Source organism: Pezoporus wallicus, unplaced genomic scaffold (assembly GCF_028554395.1).
Source record: "Pezoporus wallicus isolate ANWC-B61680 ecotype Strahan unplaced genomic scaffold, APGP_CSIRO_Pwel_v1 contig_11693, whole genome shotgun sequence".
Classification (NCBI taxonomy): Eukaryota; Metazoa; Chordata; class Aves; order Psittaciformes; family Psittacidae; genus Pezoporus; species Pezoporus wallicus.
Window position 1 is genome coordinate 247,175 of NW_026642504.1, and position 16,451 is coordinate 263,625.

Genomic DNA, 16,451 nt, shown 5'->3' on the forward strand with positions numbered 1-16,451 from the left:
ATTTGAATTTCATCTGAGGAAATTGTTCAACTAGAGGAAGTGGTGATGCTCGAAAAGGATAAATCTTATTGGGAGTAAAGTGCAGATTGTGCTGAGGGCAAGGCTGACAGGATGGAGCAAGGTTACTAGTGGGATTCTTGACACTTACTTAATATTAACACTAATGTTATTGACACAAAAATACCCAAGTATGCTTAGGAGAACTTGCTGATGAGCAAAACCAGCATCTTTTGTCCACACAGAGGAGGATCTGCAAGAGGGAGAAGAATTACATGGCTGGACAACTAAGTAGTGAGAATTGAATGTTGTGGTAGTCTAAAGTTGAAGGGTCTGTATTTGCGTGTAGTTAATGAGAACTAAGAATTGAGACCTCATGAGAAATTTCTGTGTGCAGGTCCAGTTTTGTTCAAAGAAAGTGAACTCCTGTTGAAGCAGAGACATCTGCAGAAAAACTGGGGAGACAAGGGAAAAGACTGCCAATTGACCAAGTGTTTGCTGCAAATATTGAAGGAAATGCTGTTTTCACCCCATCTTTAAGTCTCTTTTTGTTTCCTTTTGAAAAGAAACAGGAGTGGCTTGTCAGCCACTTCTAATAGCTAGACTTAGCAGAAGAACCCACCAGGGTAGTTTTCAGGGTGACACACATCCCAGGATATACCTGGGATGTGCTTAGGTGTTCCTGTAACTAGGACCTCATGACACTTCCCAGTTAATTAAATTAGGGGAAGCAGTAGGTATGGATTCACTGCAGTTGCGTGTACTGTTGATACTGTTCCTGTTTCTGTGGTCTCTGTTCAGACCCAAGAGTTTGTAGGAAGCTCTCACGAACAGGTTTTTGGCTGTTTCTTTGCTGCAGGTGGTTTTGGATTGCTGTGGAGGCACCTCTCAGAGGGAAGCCGTGGACAATCTCCTCAGGAAGGTGGATGAAGAGAAAACCCTAAAAGTTGAAAGTTTGGTCAAACTTCTTGGGGCTGTGAAAACATCATTCCCTGGTCTCCACCCTCTGCTAGACAATTTAGTGGCAACAGCAAATGTCTCTGATGGCAAAGGTATGGGTATACTAAGTTTCAGAACCTGGGCACTCAGTTCTGGGAATTGCCAGGAAGGTTGCGTGCTTGTCTGGACTTCAGCATGCTCTTATAGCCTTGTTTTCATCTAAGGGGATGGGTTGGCTATTATATTCAAACAAAACTGGTCTGGGAGCACTGGGGTAGGAGCACTATGCCAGGAAGAAGGCCCCTGCTTTGCAATGTAATGAGCAGTTTGGGGCAGGAGCCTGTTGGCTCCTTCCTTTTAGTTTGACACTGATGGGGTAGAAACTAGAATGTCATCTCTGGAAAACAGGAGAACTGTTCCCTCCAGTGTCAAACTAATTTTTGGTTTTGAGTTATTTAAAAGCAGCAGCATGAGTCTCCATATTAAACAGAACAATTTTCACAGAAGAAATGCTTCACAGGTTGAAGGTATCTTTACCAAACTCTGGTCCATTGGTGACTTTGTGGTACTTGGTGGCTTTGAAAGCAAATACCTAAAAATTCCCCAGAGTCAGTCTTGACATTAAATACAGACAGTGTCTTACCTGTCTGCTGTCCTTGTGAATTCCTTGTGATTGAGGGAGATTGTGGGGCTGAGATTAGTTGGGCTGAGCTCCTGTCCTCGATCCAGGTCGCATTTCTGCACAGTGTGGTTGCTGACTCGTGGTCTCCTGTGTGGAGCAGAATGTGCTGATGGGAAACCCACACATATTGTCTCCATTAGACATAGTTATCTTGGACAGTCAGTCCCCTCCTGTTTGTTTTGGTGGGGGTTTATTGTTCATTGCCTGCCTGTGGTGGGTCAGGGGCCTTTCGGATGCATAGTGGGACAGCTTTCCAAGTTCTGGCTTTAGGCACATCCCTGAGCAATTCTGGGTGAGAGACAAATTTCACCAGCCCTGAAGTCACATAAAAATTAAAAACTAAATTAACATGCAGCGAAATGTAAATGAGTGTTTAATAGAAAGCAAAACTGTGCTCATAATGCTGATAATTTCCTCTGTAGCAAACGGTCCCGACAGGCAGTTTGCTTTGTCATTTGTTAAGCACGATTGCTTTCTTAAAACACCAGACTCCCAACATGGTTAATTATCCAGTGGTAATACCCAACGCAAGGAGGAGCATTCCTTAATTACATAGAGCTGAATCTCCTCAAATTGCAGCTTGAGCAAACAGAAGCACAAATATTTCTTACCGTGAAAATGAAGAGGGAGGGAATGATTTGAGCCACTGGTGGCATCTTTTGATGTCCTGTGCTGCCCTGCTAGCAGAAAGGAGGACGTCCTGACAGCGGTGCAGGGCATGCTTTGCTGGCGGAGCTCGCCTTGGTACAGTAGCAGAGCTGAGAGCACTTTCCTCACAGATGAAATTTAGGTAATGAAATCAGAAACATTCTGATGGGAGAAAAGAGGAAATAGTTTTCATTTGTAAACCACCCTCTGATCCCTGTGGGGCACATCTAAGTCACACTAAAACCCTACGGAGCTCAAGTGCTTAATGAGTTTCCTTTAGCTCTGCTGGGGAGTAACTCATGTCTCCAAGAAATCTTTGGATTTCAGGGAGTCTTTCCATATTGGCTTAAAATCTTGCACTGAAAAGTCCCAGAGCCTCCCACTATCTCCTTCCCCATTCTGGAGAGCTTTGTCCTCTTACCCAGCACTGTGTGTCTTCTGGGTCCCAAGCCTGTATTTTCTTTTGACCAAGCTTTCTGTATTTAGCTGCTGTGCTGTGTGAACAGTAGATTGTTCTGTTTGGTACTGAGCCAAAATGATGAAAAGACGTAAACACCCACAGAAAACATGCATAGATGTCTTGGATGAACTACGGGTTTTTGGTTTGGTTTCTTCTATAAAAGTGTAACTATGCATCTTCTCCAATTTAGTAACTCCAACAGTGAAAAGAATCCTTTTCATATTCATCTCTTTGGCAATTTCCAGTTTTATTTCTCAAATAATCTGGTGACAAGTACAATCGTGTATTACTTTTGGTACATGGTGTACTTTACCTGTGTCTCCTGTTATCCTGTATAAACACTGTTCCCCTTTCTTGAATTCTGCAAAAGTCAGAGTGGGTTCTCTATGACTAGAGGAAAGGGGGGGGAGAAGAAATCCTGAGTCTCGGGAGAACCATGCCTGCTTCTTGACGTTGTCACTGTCTCTTTCAGCAACATGCCTTGGAAAACCTGATTTTCTCACCCAAAGTTGGACAAGCAGTGAAAAGTGAGGCCTGCTAGGGTTTACTGCTGGATGTCAGTGCTGCATTTAGTATAACCAAAGCTTGCCTGCCTTTATTTGCTGTTTCCTGTGCCCTAAAGGAGTCATTCCTGCTGTTAAGAGCTCAGCTTCAGGAGTGGGCTGGACAAAGCTAAGCAAAGTTGAGGCTTTCAGGTTCTTGCATTTTGTGTTTTTAAATACCTTTACTTTTCATTCTCAGTGGCCAACAGCGGGAGCACAGCCGTTGAGATCATCCTGCAGCACAGCAAGCTGATCACAGAGGCCATCCAGAAGAGAGGGGACCTGGAGGGCTTGGCCCCGGAGGAGGCAGGACTCACTGAAGCAGTAAAAGAGGTACAAGGAGATGCTGGCGTGGTTCAGAGCTCAAAGGGTGGGTGGACAGGCCCTCATGTGCACTCGAATCAAGGGACATTACTTGGGTTGGGGAAGCCATCCAATGTTGGAGGTGCCCTTCTGCTGCAGTGAGTGTGTGTTGGGTGTGTTATATAAATCCTGTGGGAGTTTTGGGGTAAAAGAAATTGCCAGTGAGATTCTCAGTTTGTGAAATTGTGGATGTTCAAACACAGCAAAACCGTTTCAGCTCTGCAAGGGTGCGAAGGGAAGGCAGAGCTGCCAAGGAGTGGGTGTCCATTTCAGTTGGCTATTCCAGGATATGTGAGAATGAAATGCTCCTAGAAAGTGCACTGAGGATGCCATGATTGTGTAGCAGCCCAGAGTGCTTTGCCTCTTTTCCCTTTGACAAGGAAAACGGGCTATGTTGGTAAGGAGCTAGCCTTTTCCACCTAGCAGTCTCTGGTTCCTCATTCCTGCTCCAGTAGCTGCTGCTGGAGATCTGGATGGGTGAGATACGTATGGGCATGCACAGATTCTTGCCTTGGGTCTCCTTGCAGTGCCTGGCTGAAGCAGGCTTGGGTTTAGAAGGTAAAGCCCAGAGAGAGGAAAGCTGTGTGTGAAGCACAGGTTTATGAGTTAGGGAAGCTTGTAATGCTTTAAGGCATTGAGGAGCTGCTCTTTCCATAGGGAGGTGGGTTTCAGAATCACAGAATAGTTAGGGTTGGTAAGGACCTTAAGATCATCCAGTTCCAACCCCCCTGCCATGGGCAGGGACACCTCACACTAAACCATGGCACCCAAGGCTCTGTCTATCCTGGCCTTGAGCACCACCAGGGATGGAGCATTCACAACCTCCCTGGACAACCCATTCCAGTGCCTCACCACCCTCACAGTAAAGAACTTCTTCCTTATATCCAATCTAAACTTCCCCTGTTTCAGTTTTAACCCATTACCCCTTGTCCTATCAGTACAGTCCCTAATGAAGAGTCCATCCCCAGCAACACTATAGGTCTCCTTCAGACACTGGAAGCTGCTCTGAGGTCTCCATGCAGCTTCTCTTCTCTAGAACAGCCCCAACTTTCTCAGCCTGTCTTCATACAGGAGGTGCTCCAGCCCCTGATCATCTTTGTGGCCTCCTCTGGACTTGTTCAGTGAGCTAATAACAAAACAGAGTGTGAAAGTTTCATGTGTTGTAACTTTTTTAATCCTGAAATTCCCTCTGCTCATGCACATGCATCAGTGAAGGGGCAAAGACCTGTATGGAAAGGGGTTTCTTTTCTGGTTTCTCAAAGCAGGTTCCCAGCAGTAGAGATGAAACAAAGAGGATGTGCCCCCATCCCGACCTTTTACAGCTCAAAATCTCTATCATGTTATGTTTTCTTCTTCTTACTTCTCCAGCTGCTGAGTATTTCTGCTCAGAAGGAAAGTTCAGAGGCCTCCTTGAAAGCAGCCCTGAGCACAGCCCAGGAGAAGTCTGTCCTGGCCATCAAGATCTGTCAGCTGCTGTGCAATGTCCACGAGTCCTTCCCAGACCTGCAGCCAGTGATGCAGGAGCTGGGGCATGTGGGTAAGTAAAGGACAAGTTTTTGTCCTTCTCTGATCTTTTAGACATGGTTATAGGGGTCATGGGCAGTTTGATAGTGGACCTCAGTGGCCTTCCTGTCATTTCACAGAGCTACCCCTGGCCAGATGTTGGGGCTGTAATTATAGGAGGATTCACAGGGGTGACCCTTTGGATGCAAGCACTGGAAAGTGCTTTTCTCCTGCTGACAAAATGCATCATATTAATGTTTTGTACTTTACAAGGGTTGTGGAGACCATGACTGGGCCCATACTGGTATTCCTTACCTGTGTTTACATTTCTACACCTCAGCCCTTGCTCTGGAGGCATTTAAGCCACTTACCTATGTAATTTGTATCTATATTGGCTTATTTTGCAGAATTACTATCTTAAGCTGCGGGGTTTCTTTTGCTCTTCCTGTGCTGTTGGATCTGTGTGAGTTTGGGCTTGTATTACAGTCCCTTGACTTCATATGTGTTATGTGTAGATACTTCACAGACTCATTGCAGAAAGGTCACATCAGGGCATGCTTGTCTTGTGCAAAGATGAACATGATGGTGCAGTTTGTAGTCCCAGACTATTTTCTATGTTAACTTTCTTATAGTGCCTTAATTTGGTCTTGCTATATATACACTTTACAGAGCAAATGATCCCTTGGGAGGGTCCCATAGCAGTAGGGGAATGTTACACTCTGTACTAGTTTGGCAAAGGGATGAGCAAAACATAGCCGAGAGCAATTTGGTGAGCTTCAGAAAACAAATGCATGGCAGTAACCATGTGTGAAACCCTGCCCTGAGCTGTGGGATGCTTTCAGCGGAGCCAGATTGTATCTATGCATCTGACATTTGAATGCAGAATGCTTAACAGAATAATTTGGTACTTTAATGAAAAAGATAACAGAGGGCCAGGAAGCTAAGTGCAGGTTTGCATTCTCTTGAAAAGGATGCAAATGGGACTTGCTTATTCTGTTTGTTCACAGACATTTTTATGGCATCATATTTCCCAGTGTATCCAGATTATTTGGGCTATTGTCCACTGGGTTGTATGTGGTGGGATTTTTATCAAAGCACAGGCACTGTTTCAGTCCATCCCTATTTACTTGTGGGGCCAGAGCTTCTCAGCTGATAGAAATACTAGCAGATTGGCAAATAGGTAGAGCAAGCAGGTTGTTGTTAATGTCTCTTCTCAGGGGTTGAGGGTTTGATTTGCTTTGCCTGAATGTTTGGGTCTGGTCCATGACTGGTCTGTATGAATGAACACAAGGCTTGTGGCTTTGACACTTGCCATCATTTTGTGTTTCACAGTGACAGGCAAAGACAGTGTTCCCTGTGTGCTGGGAAGGGACAGAGGGTGACCTGCCCATAGGTCCCTTAAGGTTCGTTGGCTTGCCTGTGCTCTTGAGCAATGAGGGAATGTTTTTGGGGTGGTGGATGCTACTGGATGACTGGGACCAGTGCACGTGTAGAAGAAACCAAGGATGTGTGTTACTGCCCTAGCTGTAGGTCTCAGAAGCTAATAGCACATGCTCTGCTCCTCTTTCTTGACTCAGTGGCCTTAGTGGTCTCCCTGAGAGATGTCCTGTGCTGTACATCCAGTATTCATGGCCAGTTTAGATCTAGGTCCTCTCTTCTAACTCCAACAGGAGCTGCCACCATTCCAGCTGGCTTTTTCACCATGTCATGACTCTGATGAGGAATTCCAGAGAAAAGGCGATTCGTTCTTATCTTGCATTCCATCTCTGTCTCCTTCTGATGCCGCAGGCACTTGTCCCACTCCCCTTGACCCTTTCTGGCCATGGGATGTGCTAGGGCTGTTTCCCTGGTGATTCTAGAGGAGCTGAGACAAGCAGAGTTGCACATGCCTGTGAATGTGCAGCCCACCTTAGCTCCTGGACACCTTGCAGTGCTCAGCAGCAGGGGAGTCAGCTGCATCACTCTGGCAGATGCCTGTGTCTCTGGCACCAATATCAAAGAGAGCAGACTGCTGTTACTAAGTGTATTTGCAGGGCTTCAAGCCAAGGTTGAGATGAAATCAAGCAAGGAGCAATATCAAAAACAAAAGCCCTGGAAAAATGGTATTTACTTGGCAAAAAGATACATTCTGTGTGAAGTGTCTGGAGCAAAATTGCCAGTTACTGGCCCCTTTTTGGCATCCTACAGTGAGGTTCCATATCTTAATTTCTAGGTCAGTCTCCTTAGCTCAGATATTGCTGCTTACCAGACCTAATTGTTGCAGGTGGCTCTTGGCATGCGATATGAATGATAACTGTGGGCCTCATGTTTGAGGGCTGTGAGCTTCCACCTGAAACAGGGATCTTACGTTTCTGAAGAGCATACATGCTGTTCAGAGTTTGCATTTCCACTTGAAAGCAACAGTTTTTACATCTCTACCATGCAAAACCCAAAAAGGGGTGAGCTGAAACACTTGGAAAGCACAAGGCATCCCTGTGGAGGAAACTGCCTACACCCATCCCCAGCAACACTCAGCATTATCAAAGTACTGGGTTGGTTTCTTTGGTGAAGGTACAATGTGAAATCTGTTAACTTCTCCTTGGGTTCCTTCAGTAGCCAGAGCACTTCCCTGTTGGCAGCTGGTGCATGTAAGGACGAGGTTTGGTTCTTCCAGCCAGCTCTGTAACCTCTTCTCTAGCCATCTGCTTTCCTGGTCTCCATAGAGTCACTTCTGGGGAGATCATGTTTGTCAAGATACATCTTGCTTTCATATCTCAGAGATGTGAAGAACTCCAGCAGAAAAGCTTTTCCTCTGCATAGTCTTGTGTTTAGCACCTCACTTAGGCCACAGTCAGCCTCTGGAACTGTTAAGTTGGAGGGTCTGCAGGCAAAATGCCATTAACTGTAAAAGTTATGCATTAGAAGCCACCACACAGGTCAGGAAACACTGGATGACCTTCAAGATGTAAAGGGATAGGTGGAATTTTCTTCCATCTTAAGCTGAAGAAGTGGGAGATGGGATGATCACACACCAAGAGATCTTCTGTTTCTGGAGTTCTGCAGGAAGGATAGGGCAGCCACCAGGGTTACAGACTCTGAAGGCCACTTACAAAAGGGAAAGAGAACTTGGTGTGAAATACACCATAATTAACAGTAAGGTTTTCTTCATGTGATCTGCTTCAGCTTTCCTTCGAAATGATTCCCTGGGAGTAGTAGCATCCCCCTGAAGATGGAGACCTGTTCCTGGAGCCCCTTTATGCATTTCACCCATGAAGGTGGACTCAAGTTGAGAGCTGCCCCTGCTTTTATACCATTACAGTCCTGTGCTGGTGTCCAAGCTAAAGGTTTGTAATCCTGAACAACATTTTCACATGCATAAGAGCAGTAGGACCTCGAGGTGGCTCTTGGTGCACTGGGGTCTGTGGCAAAACTGTTTCATCTGCCTCAGATTACACCCCTGCCGCCATGGCACTGCTTCTAGACATTTCCAGTGTTGGTTTCCTTAGTGCTCATCTCTTCATCCACATCCATCCTGCCCAGCAAGATGACTCTTTCTGATGTTTAACATTTCTGGGAGGTTTAAAGATACTTCTTCACTTGGGTCAGAAAAACTGGCACTGTTGGTTGTAGGGAATGTGGGAAGAGACCTCAGAGGTGAAAGGTGTGTGTTGCTATCTTGACAGAGCGGGGCAGACTGGAAACTTGACATCCAGTCTGTTTTTCTCCCTTGATGTGTTCACAGGTTGGTGGGTCACTGCCACCTAAGTATTAAGATTTCCAAGTCTGTTGGGCTGTGTAACCTGGTTTTTACATGGCTGGAGATCCGGGGCAGTAACACTGTGCAGGGAGGACACTTTGCTGAGCTCTTCCCATAGTGAGGAAGGCAGAAATGAAGTTTTGCAGGCACAGGCTTCATTTCCTGTGTGTTGGCAAAAGGAGAAGTCTGCAGTGGTTTCCATGGCCACGCAGTTGCATGGTTCTCATTAGAGCAAAAGAGCCAAATATATCTGTTTGTATTTTGATTCCTTCCATACGTACGTTCCCTGTGGGTCTTTTCTGTAGATTGAGATCCTAGGTGAATTTTCCAGCTTTCGCTTTTTGAGATGATGATGTTACAGGGGCTCAGGAAAGTGTTAGGCTCTGTAAGAAATGAATGTAATGAGTGATTCAAAATACCTCAGGGCCCTAACCAGAAGATTCAAACGGGTTGTAGCAAGATTATCTGTTCTCTTTCCAAGAGTTTGTGTTTGGGAAGTGTTCCTGAGAGTTCTTGTGATTAATGGCTAGGTATCCAATCTCTGTGGCAGACTTAGTATCACCCCTGAGGCTCAGACCTTCAGACTTTTAAGCACCTCTGTAACTTCATGTTAGCAGGCAGATGCTTGGAAACAAGAGTTGTTGGTGTTTGAGGAGCAAGCTCTTTGGAAAATCTGGCTCTTGCCACCTCATCCGGCCCCTGGTATTGTGGATGAAGAAATTCAAGGACCGAGGATGTGATTTCATGCATTGTACCATGCATGGCCATGGCCGCTTTTGGGCAGAGGCATGCACCACTGCTGTGATGGGGACAGTGTGTCTGATATGTGTCTGTTATTGCTGTGCAGGCACAACTGTCAGTGTAAGAGCATTCAGGAGATAGGAGACCAAGGGGCTGGTGCCCAGTCCTGCTGGTCACCACCAAAACAGGACTTGCTATTCCTGTAGGTCTCTTGACTGAGGGAAGTGGGGAGAAGCCTGGGATTAGGAAGTGGAAGGTGAACAGTAAATCCCAAGTTGAAGCTCTGGACAAAGATGAGGACAAGGCAGGAGGTGCTGGTGCCAAGGAACCGAAGGAACCCCATGAAAAACCTTCTTCCAAGAAGAGTTTTGTCTGCAAAGCCTGTGATAAGACCTTCCATTTCTACTGCCGCCTGAAGGTGCACATGAAACGTTGTCGGGTGGCCAGAGGGAAGCAGATCCAGTGTAAGGAGTGCAGCGAAGTCAAATCGACAAAGAAGGAGCTGGAGAAGCATCAGCTGGAGGTCCATGGTGTGGTGGGGATGGTCAAGAAGAAGAAGAAGCGGCTCCCTGTGACGTGTGACATCTGTGGCCGAGAGTTTGCTCACGCCTCAGGTAGGGTTGGTGGAAGCAGGGGCATTTGGACAGAAGCCTGGGCAACATAGTAAAGAGATAGCTGGAAATCTCCTCCTTCCTGGGCTCTGTGAGCGTCATGTGTGAGAAATGCAGCTTGGCTCATTTCTCCTGCCCCACTGAGCACAACTGCTTTCCGATTAGCTCTTCCTTAATTGGTTTTCCACATGGCTCATCAAGGAAAAGTGGGGCTACTGGCACATTTAAAAGCCTCCAAAAATAATCAAGCTGTTCCAGCTCTGTGACTGGTTTAGCTGGATGAGTAAGAGGAGTTGAGTCTCTATCCCTCCCTGTGGCAGCTCATGATATCCTGGTGGACCCCTGGTGTCACGGGTGGGCTGATGGGCCGCCAGGCTGGGTGGAGCTGTGCCTTTGCACAGGGGCAGGCAGGGCTGGCCCTGTGTGTCCCACCAGTGCCATCTCAGTGTCCTGCCTGCCTCCACAGGGATGCAGTACCACAAGCTGACAGAGCACTTCGATGAGAAGCCCTTCTCCTGCAAGGAGTGCGGGGCCAAGTTTGCAGCCAACTCCACGCTGAAGAACCACCTGCGGCTACACACCGGGGACCGGCCCTTCGTGTGCAAGCACTGCCTGATGACCTTCATGCAGGCCTCAGCCCTTGCCTACCACACCAAGAAGAAACATGCTGAAGGTGAGCCTTCCCCATGGAACCCAGCCATGGGCTTAGCTTGCTCCATCCATGCCCTTGTGCCCTGTTGCTCCATCTGTCTCCAGGCTGCTTCTCCATCCTTTGGGCAGCCCTGGGCAGCAGGTTGCTTCCAGATCTCCTTCACCTGCATGATTTTGCTTGCAGTTCCCCACTCTGCCTTTCCCCCATCCCCTTCTCTGTATCATCCAAATAGCTACCCAGTATACTCTTCATTAAGAGGATCTTTGTCCTTCTCTTCCTTGTTTTTCTCCTCAGTAGCTCCTCTCTGTTCCCTTACTCCTGCAATGCCTCCTCCTCCCCTCTGGTTAACTTTCTTTCTCCTGTCCCTCCCTTTGGCTGAATTTCACACAGTTCTTCAGGCCAGTGCTTCTCCTGCCCCCACACTCAGCCCCATGCACTACTGGTGCTTAGTCTTGCCTCTTCCAGCTCATGGGCACAGAGGGTGCATTGCTATGTTTGTGATAAATACACTTGGGTGTCTTTCCCACTGTTGCTCAAGTGTGATGCAGCTGGGCAGTTTTGAACATGAGGCCCTTAGTGACATGGTTTAGTGGTGGACTTGGCAGTCCTGGGGGAAACAATTGGACTTGATGATCTTAAAGGTCTTATTGACTCTATGATTCTATGAGACGCACCAGCATGTACTACCTCAGGAAGTGTGTAATACCTCCAGATACTTAAGGTCTGTGGTAATTTAACACTGTCTGTGCAGGTGTGGTCTTCCCCAGCACCTCTAGGACCTTTTTGACCCTGCACTGAGATGCTCTGGCTGCCTCAGGAGAGCCACATTGTCCACTTTATCATCTCTTCCCTCTCCCTTTGAAATTAGGCGTAGTCCAGAGAGAGCTCCTGTCCCGTTAGGTGCAGGCTCTCACCCTGGTGTCACTGCAGGGAAGATGTACGCCTGCCAGTACTGCGACGCCGTGTTCGCCCAGTCCATCGAGCTGTCCCGCCACGTCCGCACGCACACCGGGGACAAGCCCTACGTCTGCCGGGAATGTGGGAAAGGCTTCCGCCAGGCCAACGGGCTCTCTATCCACCTCCGGAGCTTCCACAGTGAGTGTGGCCAGCGGCCTTCCTGGCTTGGGCAAACCAAGTCATGGCACACTCATCTGTGCCAGTGGAGGCTTACGTGAGTGTTACGGTGCCTGCAGGCTGGCTGCATGTCTTGTGATGGGATTTTTTTTCCACCCAAGAAAAGCAGGAAAATTTAGTGTTTTGTTGCTGTGAGTAGGGTTATCCCAAAGAAAATGGGAGGAATGGCTTCCAGCAAGCTGCTGCCAACCCACCGTAGGAAGCTGTAGGTGAGCGGGAGCAGCATCATCTGTATGCAAAGTGTTAGCGTTCATTTGGGAAGTAACAAGGGTTTCTTCCCTTTTTCTTTCCTCCCTCTGTGAATTCCTCTCTTAATTCTTTTTGTCTTTATTTCTTTGCCCCCTGTGTTTTCTGTTGTGTCTCTGGGCGGCAGACATCGAAGATCCCTATGACTGCAAGAAGTGCCGGATGAGCTTTGACACCCTGCAGAAGCACCGCAAGCACGTCCATGAAGCTCACTCTCGGGAATACCACCCCTGCCCGACCTGCTCCAAAGTTTTCAGTGCCCCATCACTCCTGGAGCGCCACATGGTGACCCACGTTGGGGGAAAGCCCTTTAGCTGTGAGATCTGTGACAAAGCTTACCAGGTGAGCTGGGACAGCGAGGGTTTGGTCTCGTGTGCTGGAGGTTGTCATTGCCTGTTCGTGCACCAGGCTGCTTCCATGCACGCTACATGCAGCAGTTTGGGGTTAGCAGAGGGAAAGATTGCACAGAGGAGGCAGAGTCCATAGGGAAAAGGTAGGTCCATAGAGTCGTAGACTCAACTAGGTTGGAAAAGACCTTCAAGGATTATACAAGTCCAGCCTTTGCCCCAGGACTGCCAAGTCAATGATGACAGATAGGCTGTGGCTGCCAAGGGCTACATCCCTGCCCACCTGGACCCTCAGGAATCTCTTTCACCCAAGGTTCTAGCTGCCAGGAAGTGTAGGAATAAAATGCTTGTTTTGCAAATGGCATGCCTCAGTGGGAGTAAGTGTGGGAGCGTGTTCCTAGTAGGGAACAAAAATTCACACCAAAAGGAGATCTGCAGCAAGTGAGATCAGGATGAGAGATTGTTCACTGAAGGGCTGTGTTCATCTCTTCAGGGGCAATGGAGAACGTAAGTGAGGCGTTGGGTCTGTTCCTGTGGGAGGATGAGCAGGTCTTGTAGCTGCTGAACACAACCCCACTGATTCTGTTGCTTCCCATGCAATTTCTTGCTGTCATGATGCCCCTGGAGCAGCTTTGGTTTGTAACCATGATTTGATCCTTATCATTGCAGCAATTGTCAGGGTTATGGTACCACAACCGGACCCACCACCCTGATGTCTTTGCAGCTCAGAACCATCGCTCCTCCAAGTTCTCCTCCCTGCAGTGCAGCTCCTGTGACAAAACTTTCTCCAGCACTGCTGCTCACCGAAAGCACGTCAAGGCAGAGCACACAGGTAACAACCCATTCGTCAGCAAACACAACCACATGGGGACTGCTGGGAGAGGTGTAGTAATAACTGTGACAGGACGAGGCTGCACACCCCCCTTTACCTTGCAAATCACAATAGATTCTTTGTATACTGTAGCAGTCTCTTCTGGCAAGTCTCACCTCGGCACCTTGCAGCTCACTTGCTCTTGGCCTCTCCTTTTCCTCCCTTCTCTCCAAAGATGCTTCTCTGTATGTGCTTGTGGTGTTGCTGAAGTATTAACAGAGCTCTGGTCCAGAAGGTCTCTTGTTGAAGACCTTGGGAGCACACATTTCTGCTCTTCGCTTCGTTTGCAGATGTGAAGTTCCATGAGTGTGAGACATGCAAGGAGCAGTTCCCTACCTTGGCCCTCCTGCAGGTCCATGTGAAGTGCAGGCACTCAGGTCTGTTGCATTTGCTGTTGTTCATGTTATCTTGTGGGCAATGACTGCTCCTCTCACTGAGTAGGTGATGTCTAAGCTCTAAGTAGAAGAGTGAAGATGGACATGGTAAGGAAACAGGGTGTGAGGAAACAGAAAACATGGATGAACTGGAAAAGCACCGCTTTTGGTGAGGCTGGCATGTTTGTTAATCTTCTGGAGCCACTGGAGTCAAGGAGGGTTCTGGGTTTGCTTGTTACAGCATAGAAGAAAGCTAAGTATAGGTGAGGAGACAGCAGCACAGAGAAACAAGGACCTGAGCCCTGAGCATTGGAGTTTGCAGAGGATGGAGGTAGTGAGGGACTGAAGAAAAAGGGATTTGAGCACCAGAAAGATCAGAGAGGGACCTGGGCTGTGAGGGCAGTAAACTGGCAGACCAGACCACTATGAAAGGTGGGTCTCCAGGGCTGTGCGTGGAATAGCAGGATCAGGAGACATTGGAGGAGGCAGCCAACAGCAGCCAGGAGAGTGGGGAAGAAGGAGACTTGCCCCTAGCTCTCTCTGAGAGGAGAAAGCCCCTGGGGTGGATAGTGGATTTGCAATAGCTGCATCAGGAGGTGCAAGCTAGGCCGATAAAGAGCAGTGCTGAGTGGTGCAGGAAATAGGAAGAAGAGACTACTGTGAGAAGGGACAGCCACAGCTACAGCCAGATACACCAGCCTTGTTTTTCTGCACATGGTGTTGCAGGGAGCTAGAGCTAAAGTGGACCTGAACAGCCACAAGCTGTGTGCAGCAGGAGAAGGGATGCTGGCAGATGCTGTGCCTGAGTCCCTGGTGGGTTTCAGCCCTGCATGTCCTGGCTGTGCATCTGCAGCTCCCTGTGCCCTTGGGCTGGTCCTGGTCTTCCCATCCTAGGCTCAGGATGCTGCTTCTCCTCCCAGGCTCACAGCCCTTCCGTTGTCTGTACTGCTCTGCATCCTTCCACCTCCCAGGGGCCCTGCAGAACCACGTCACCAGCGAGCACTTCAAGCAGAAGGAGAGCACCTTCCCCTGCGAGCTCTGTGGGGAGCTCTTCCCGTCCCAGGGCGAGCTGGAAGAGCACTGCAGTGCTGAGCATCCCAAGGTGCTCTTCTCCCATGCCACCACAGCCCAGATTGTACAGGTAAAGACTGCTGTGTGCCTCAGCCCCCACAGTTATTATCCATCCTCCACCTCCAACCTGCTTCTTCTTCCCAGATCCATTCCCAGATCCACCCCTTCTGCTCCCTGATTCCCCCTTCCTGGAGGAGTCCAGGGTGTGAACTCTCCAGCCCACAGTGCTCTAGGATTTCTGTGCTAGTGTGAGGTGGGCTCACTGAAGGAGAAGGAGCTTAGTCCTGGTTTTCAGGAGCGTAGGAAGAGGGACCACCAGTGTGTGCAGAGGTGCTTGGTCACTGAGAGGCTATTAAAATCCAAGTGACGTACCCTGTGACATTATAGCTGTTTTGTTGGAGGCCAAATGCTGGGCTTGAACCAGATTCTTTTGTGTCTCAGCCTTCAGTGAAGAGTAGCTCCTTGGATGAGGGAGCCCAGTGATTCCCTGGGCTGGCATTCCTCCAGCAGATAATCACAGAGTGTTTATTGTCAGCCATTGCTTATGGAGCTAAATAATAGCGATTTTATGGAGAGAAATATTTAAATTGCTCTCCTGTCTTCTCTTTTGCATCCTCGGTGTGTGTGGTTTAGTGTTTCCCACTAGTCTCACACCTACTGTAATTGCAGACCTCTGGTGTGAAGCTAAACGTTCTTACCAGAGCTGGGGCTGGGAAGGATGTGAGCAGCAGAGTGGGCATGGGGGGAAGTGGTGCTGGAAGTGGCTGACTCTCTGGTCATCCTCCACGCAGGTGATTCAGACGTCGGAGCAAGGAGCAGCACAGCACATCATCTCTTTCGATGACGCCCAGCTCGCTGGCTCCCAAGTCTTTGTGACATTGCCTGAATCTCAAGTGAGCCAAACTGGCTCTGAGCTGGTGGCAGTGACTATGGAGGACTTGTTTGATGACAAAATCATGCTGATTTGTGAAGAAACCAAGTGAGAGTGAGCAGCGGGTGCCCATGCAGGGCCCCTGGTATCCACCGGCCTCGTTCAGGAGCTGTGCCTCAACGTGCTGCTCCAGCAGGGAGATTCAGGGTTTCCCTGGGGATGTGACATTGCAAAGAAATGGCATGCAGGAAGTACAGCATGGCCAAGGACAGGAGAGGTTTGTAGACATTCACATGGGCTTGGGATGTCTCTCTGCAGTCAGCACCTGGCAGCTCAGGTGAGCTGGACCACTCATCTCTCCCAGCTCAAGAGAAATAAAGCAGCAGAGGAAAAGATGGAAATTGAGGGTGTTCACCTGTGTTCCTGCACTGCTGGGGACAAGAGTGGAAGGAGGAGACTAATGAGGACAAAGTTGGGGTGGTGTGAGTATGTGAAACCGAAGAAAAAGCTGTCCTGAGAATTTGGGGTGGAGATTTTTATGGCTGAAGCAGTGATGTGCTCTGCAGGTATCTGCTGCTCTGCAGGGTGTGTAAGGGCTGCTTTGTTTCTTCTCTTGCTCTCCCCTGTGCCACTGTGCTATCTGTTGTGCCAGCTAGAGAAGCC

At 48.5% G+C, this 16,451-nt stretch overlaps 1 protein-coding gene across 5 annotated transcripts in view; it reads left to right on the top strand.

Moving 5' to 3' along the window:
• ZBTB40 (zinc finger and BTB domain containing 40) overlaps window positions 1-16,319 on the top strand; it is a 33,471-nt gene extending 17,152 nt beyond the window's left edge. For 3 of the 5 annotated variants that reach the window (XM_057430802.1, XM_057430804.1, XM_057430803.1), the window contains exons 6-16: window positions 857-1,049; window positions 3,468-3,601; window positions 5,000-5,168; window positions 9,818-10,225; window positions 10,689-10,895; window positions 11,805-11,969; window positions 12,382-12,596; window positions 13,271-13,433; window positions 13,763-13,849; window positions 14,767-14,987; window positions 15,709-16,319. In XM_057430802.1, the coding sequence (XP_057286785.1) occupies window positions 857-1,049; window positions 3,468-3,601; window positions 5,000-5,168; window positions 9,818-10,225; window positions 10,689-10,895; window positions 11,805-11,969; window positions 12,382-12,596; window positions 13,271-13,433; window positions 13,763-13,849; window positions 14,767-14,987; window positions 15,709-15,900 (2,154 nt within the window). In that variant the 3' untranslated portion in view covers window positions 15,901-16,319. Of the gene's footprint in view, window positions 1-856; window positions 1,050-3,467; window positions 3,602-4,999; window positions 5,169-9,817; window positions 10,226-10,688; window positions 10,896-11,804; window positions 11,970-12,381; window positions 12,597-13,270; window positions 13,434-13,762; window positions 13,850-14,766; window positions 14,988-15,708 lie in introns of those variants that run through there. The other 2 variants (XR_008975096.1, XM_057430806.1) reach the window with 2 other exon arrangements.
• Window positions 16,320-16,451: the final 132 nt, after the last annotated feature.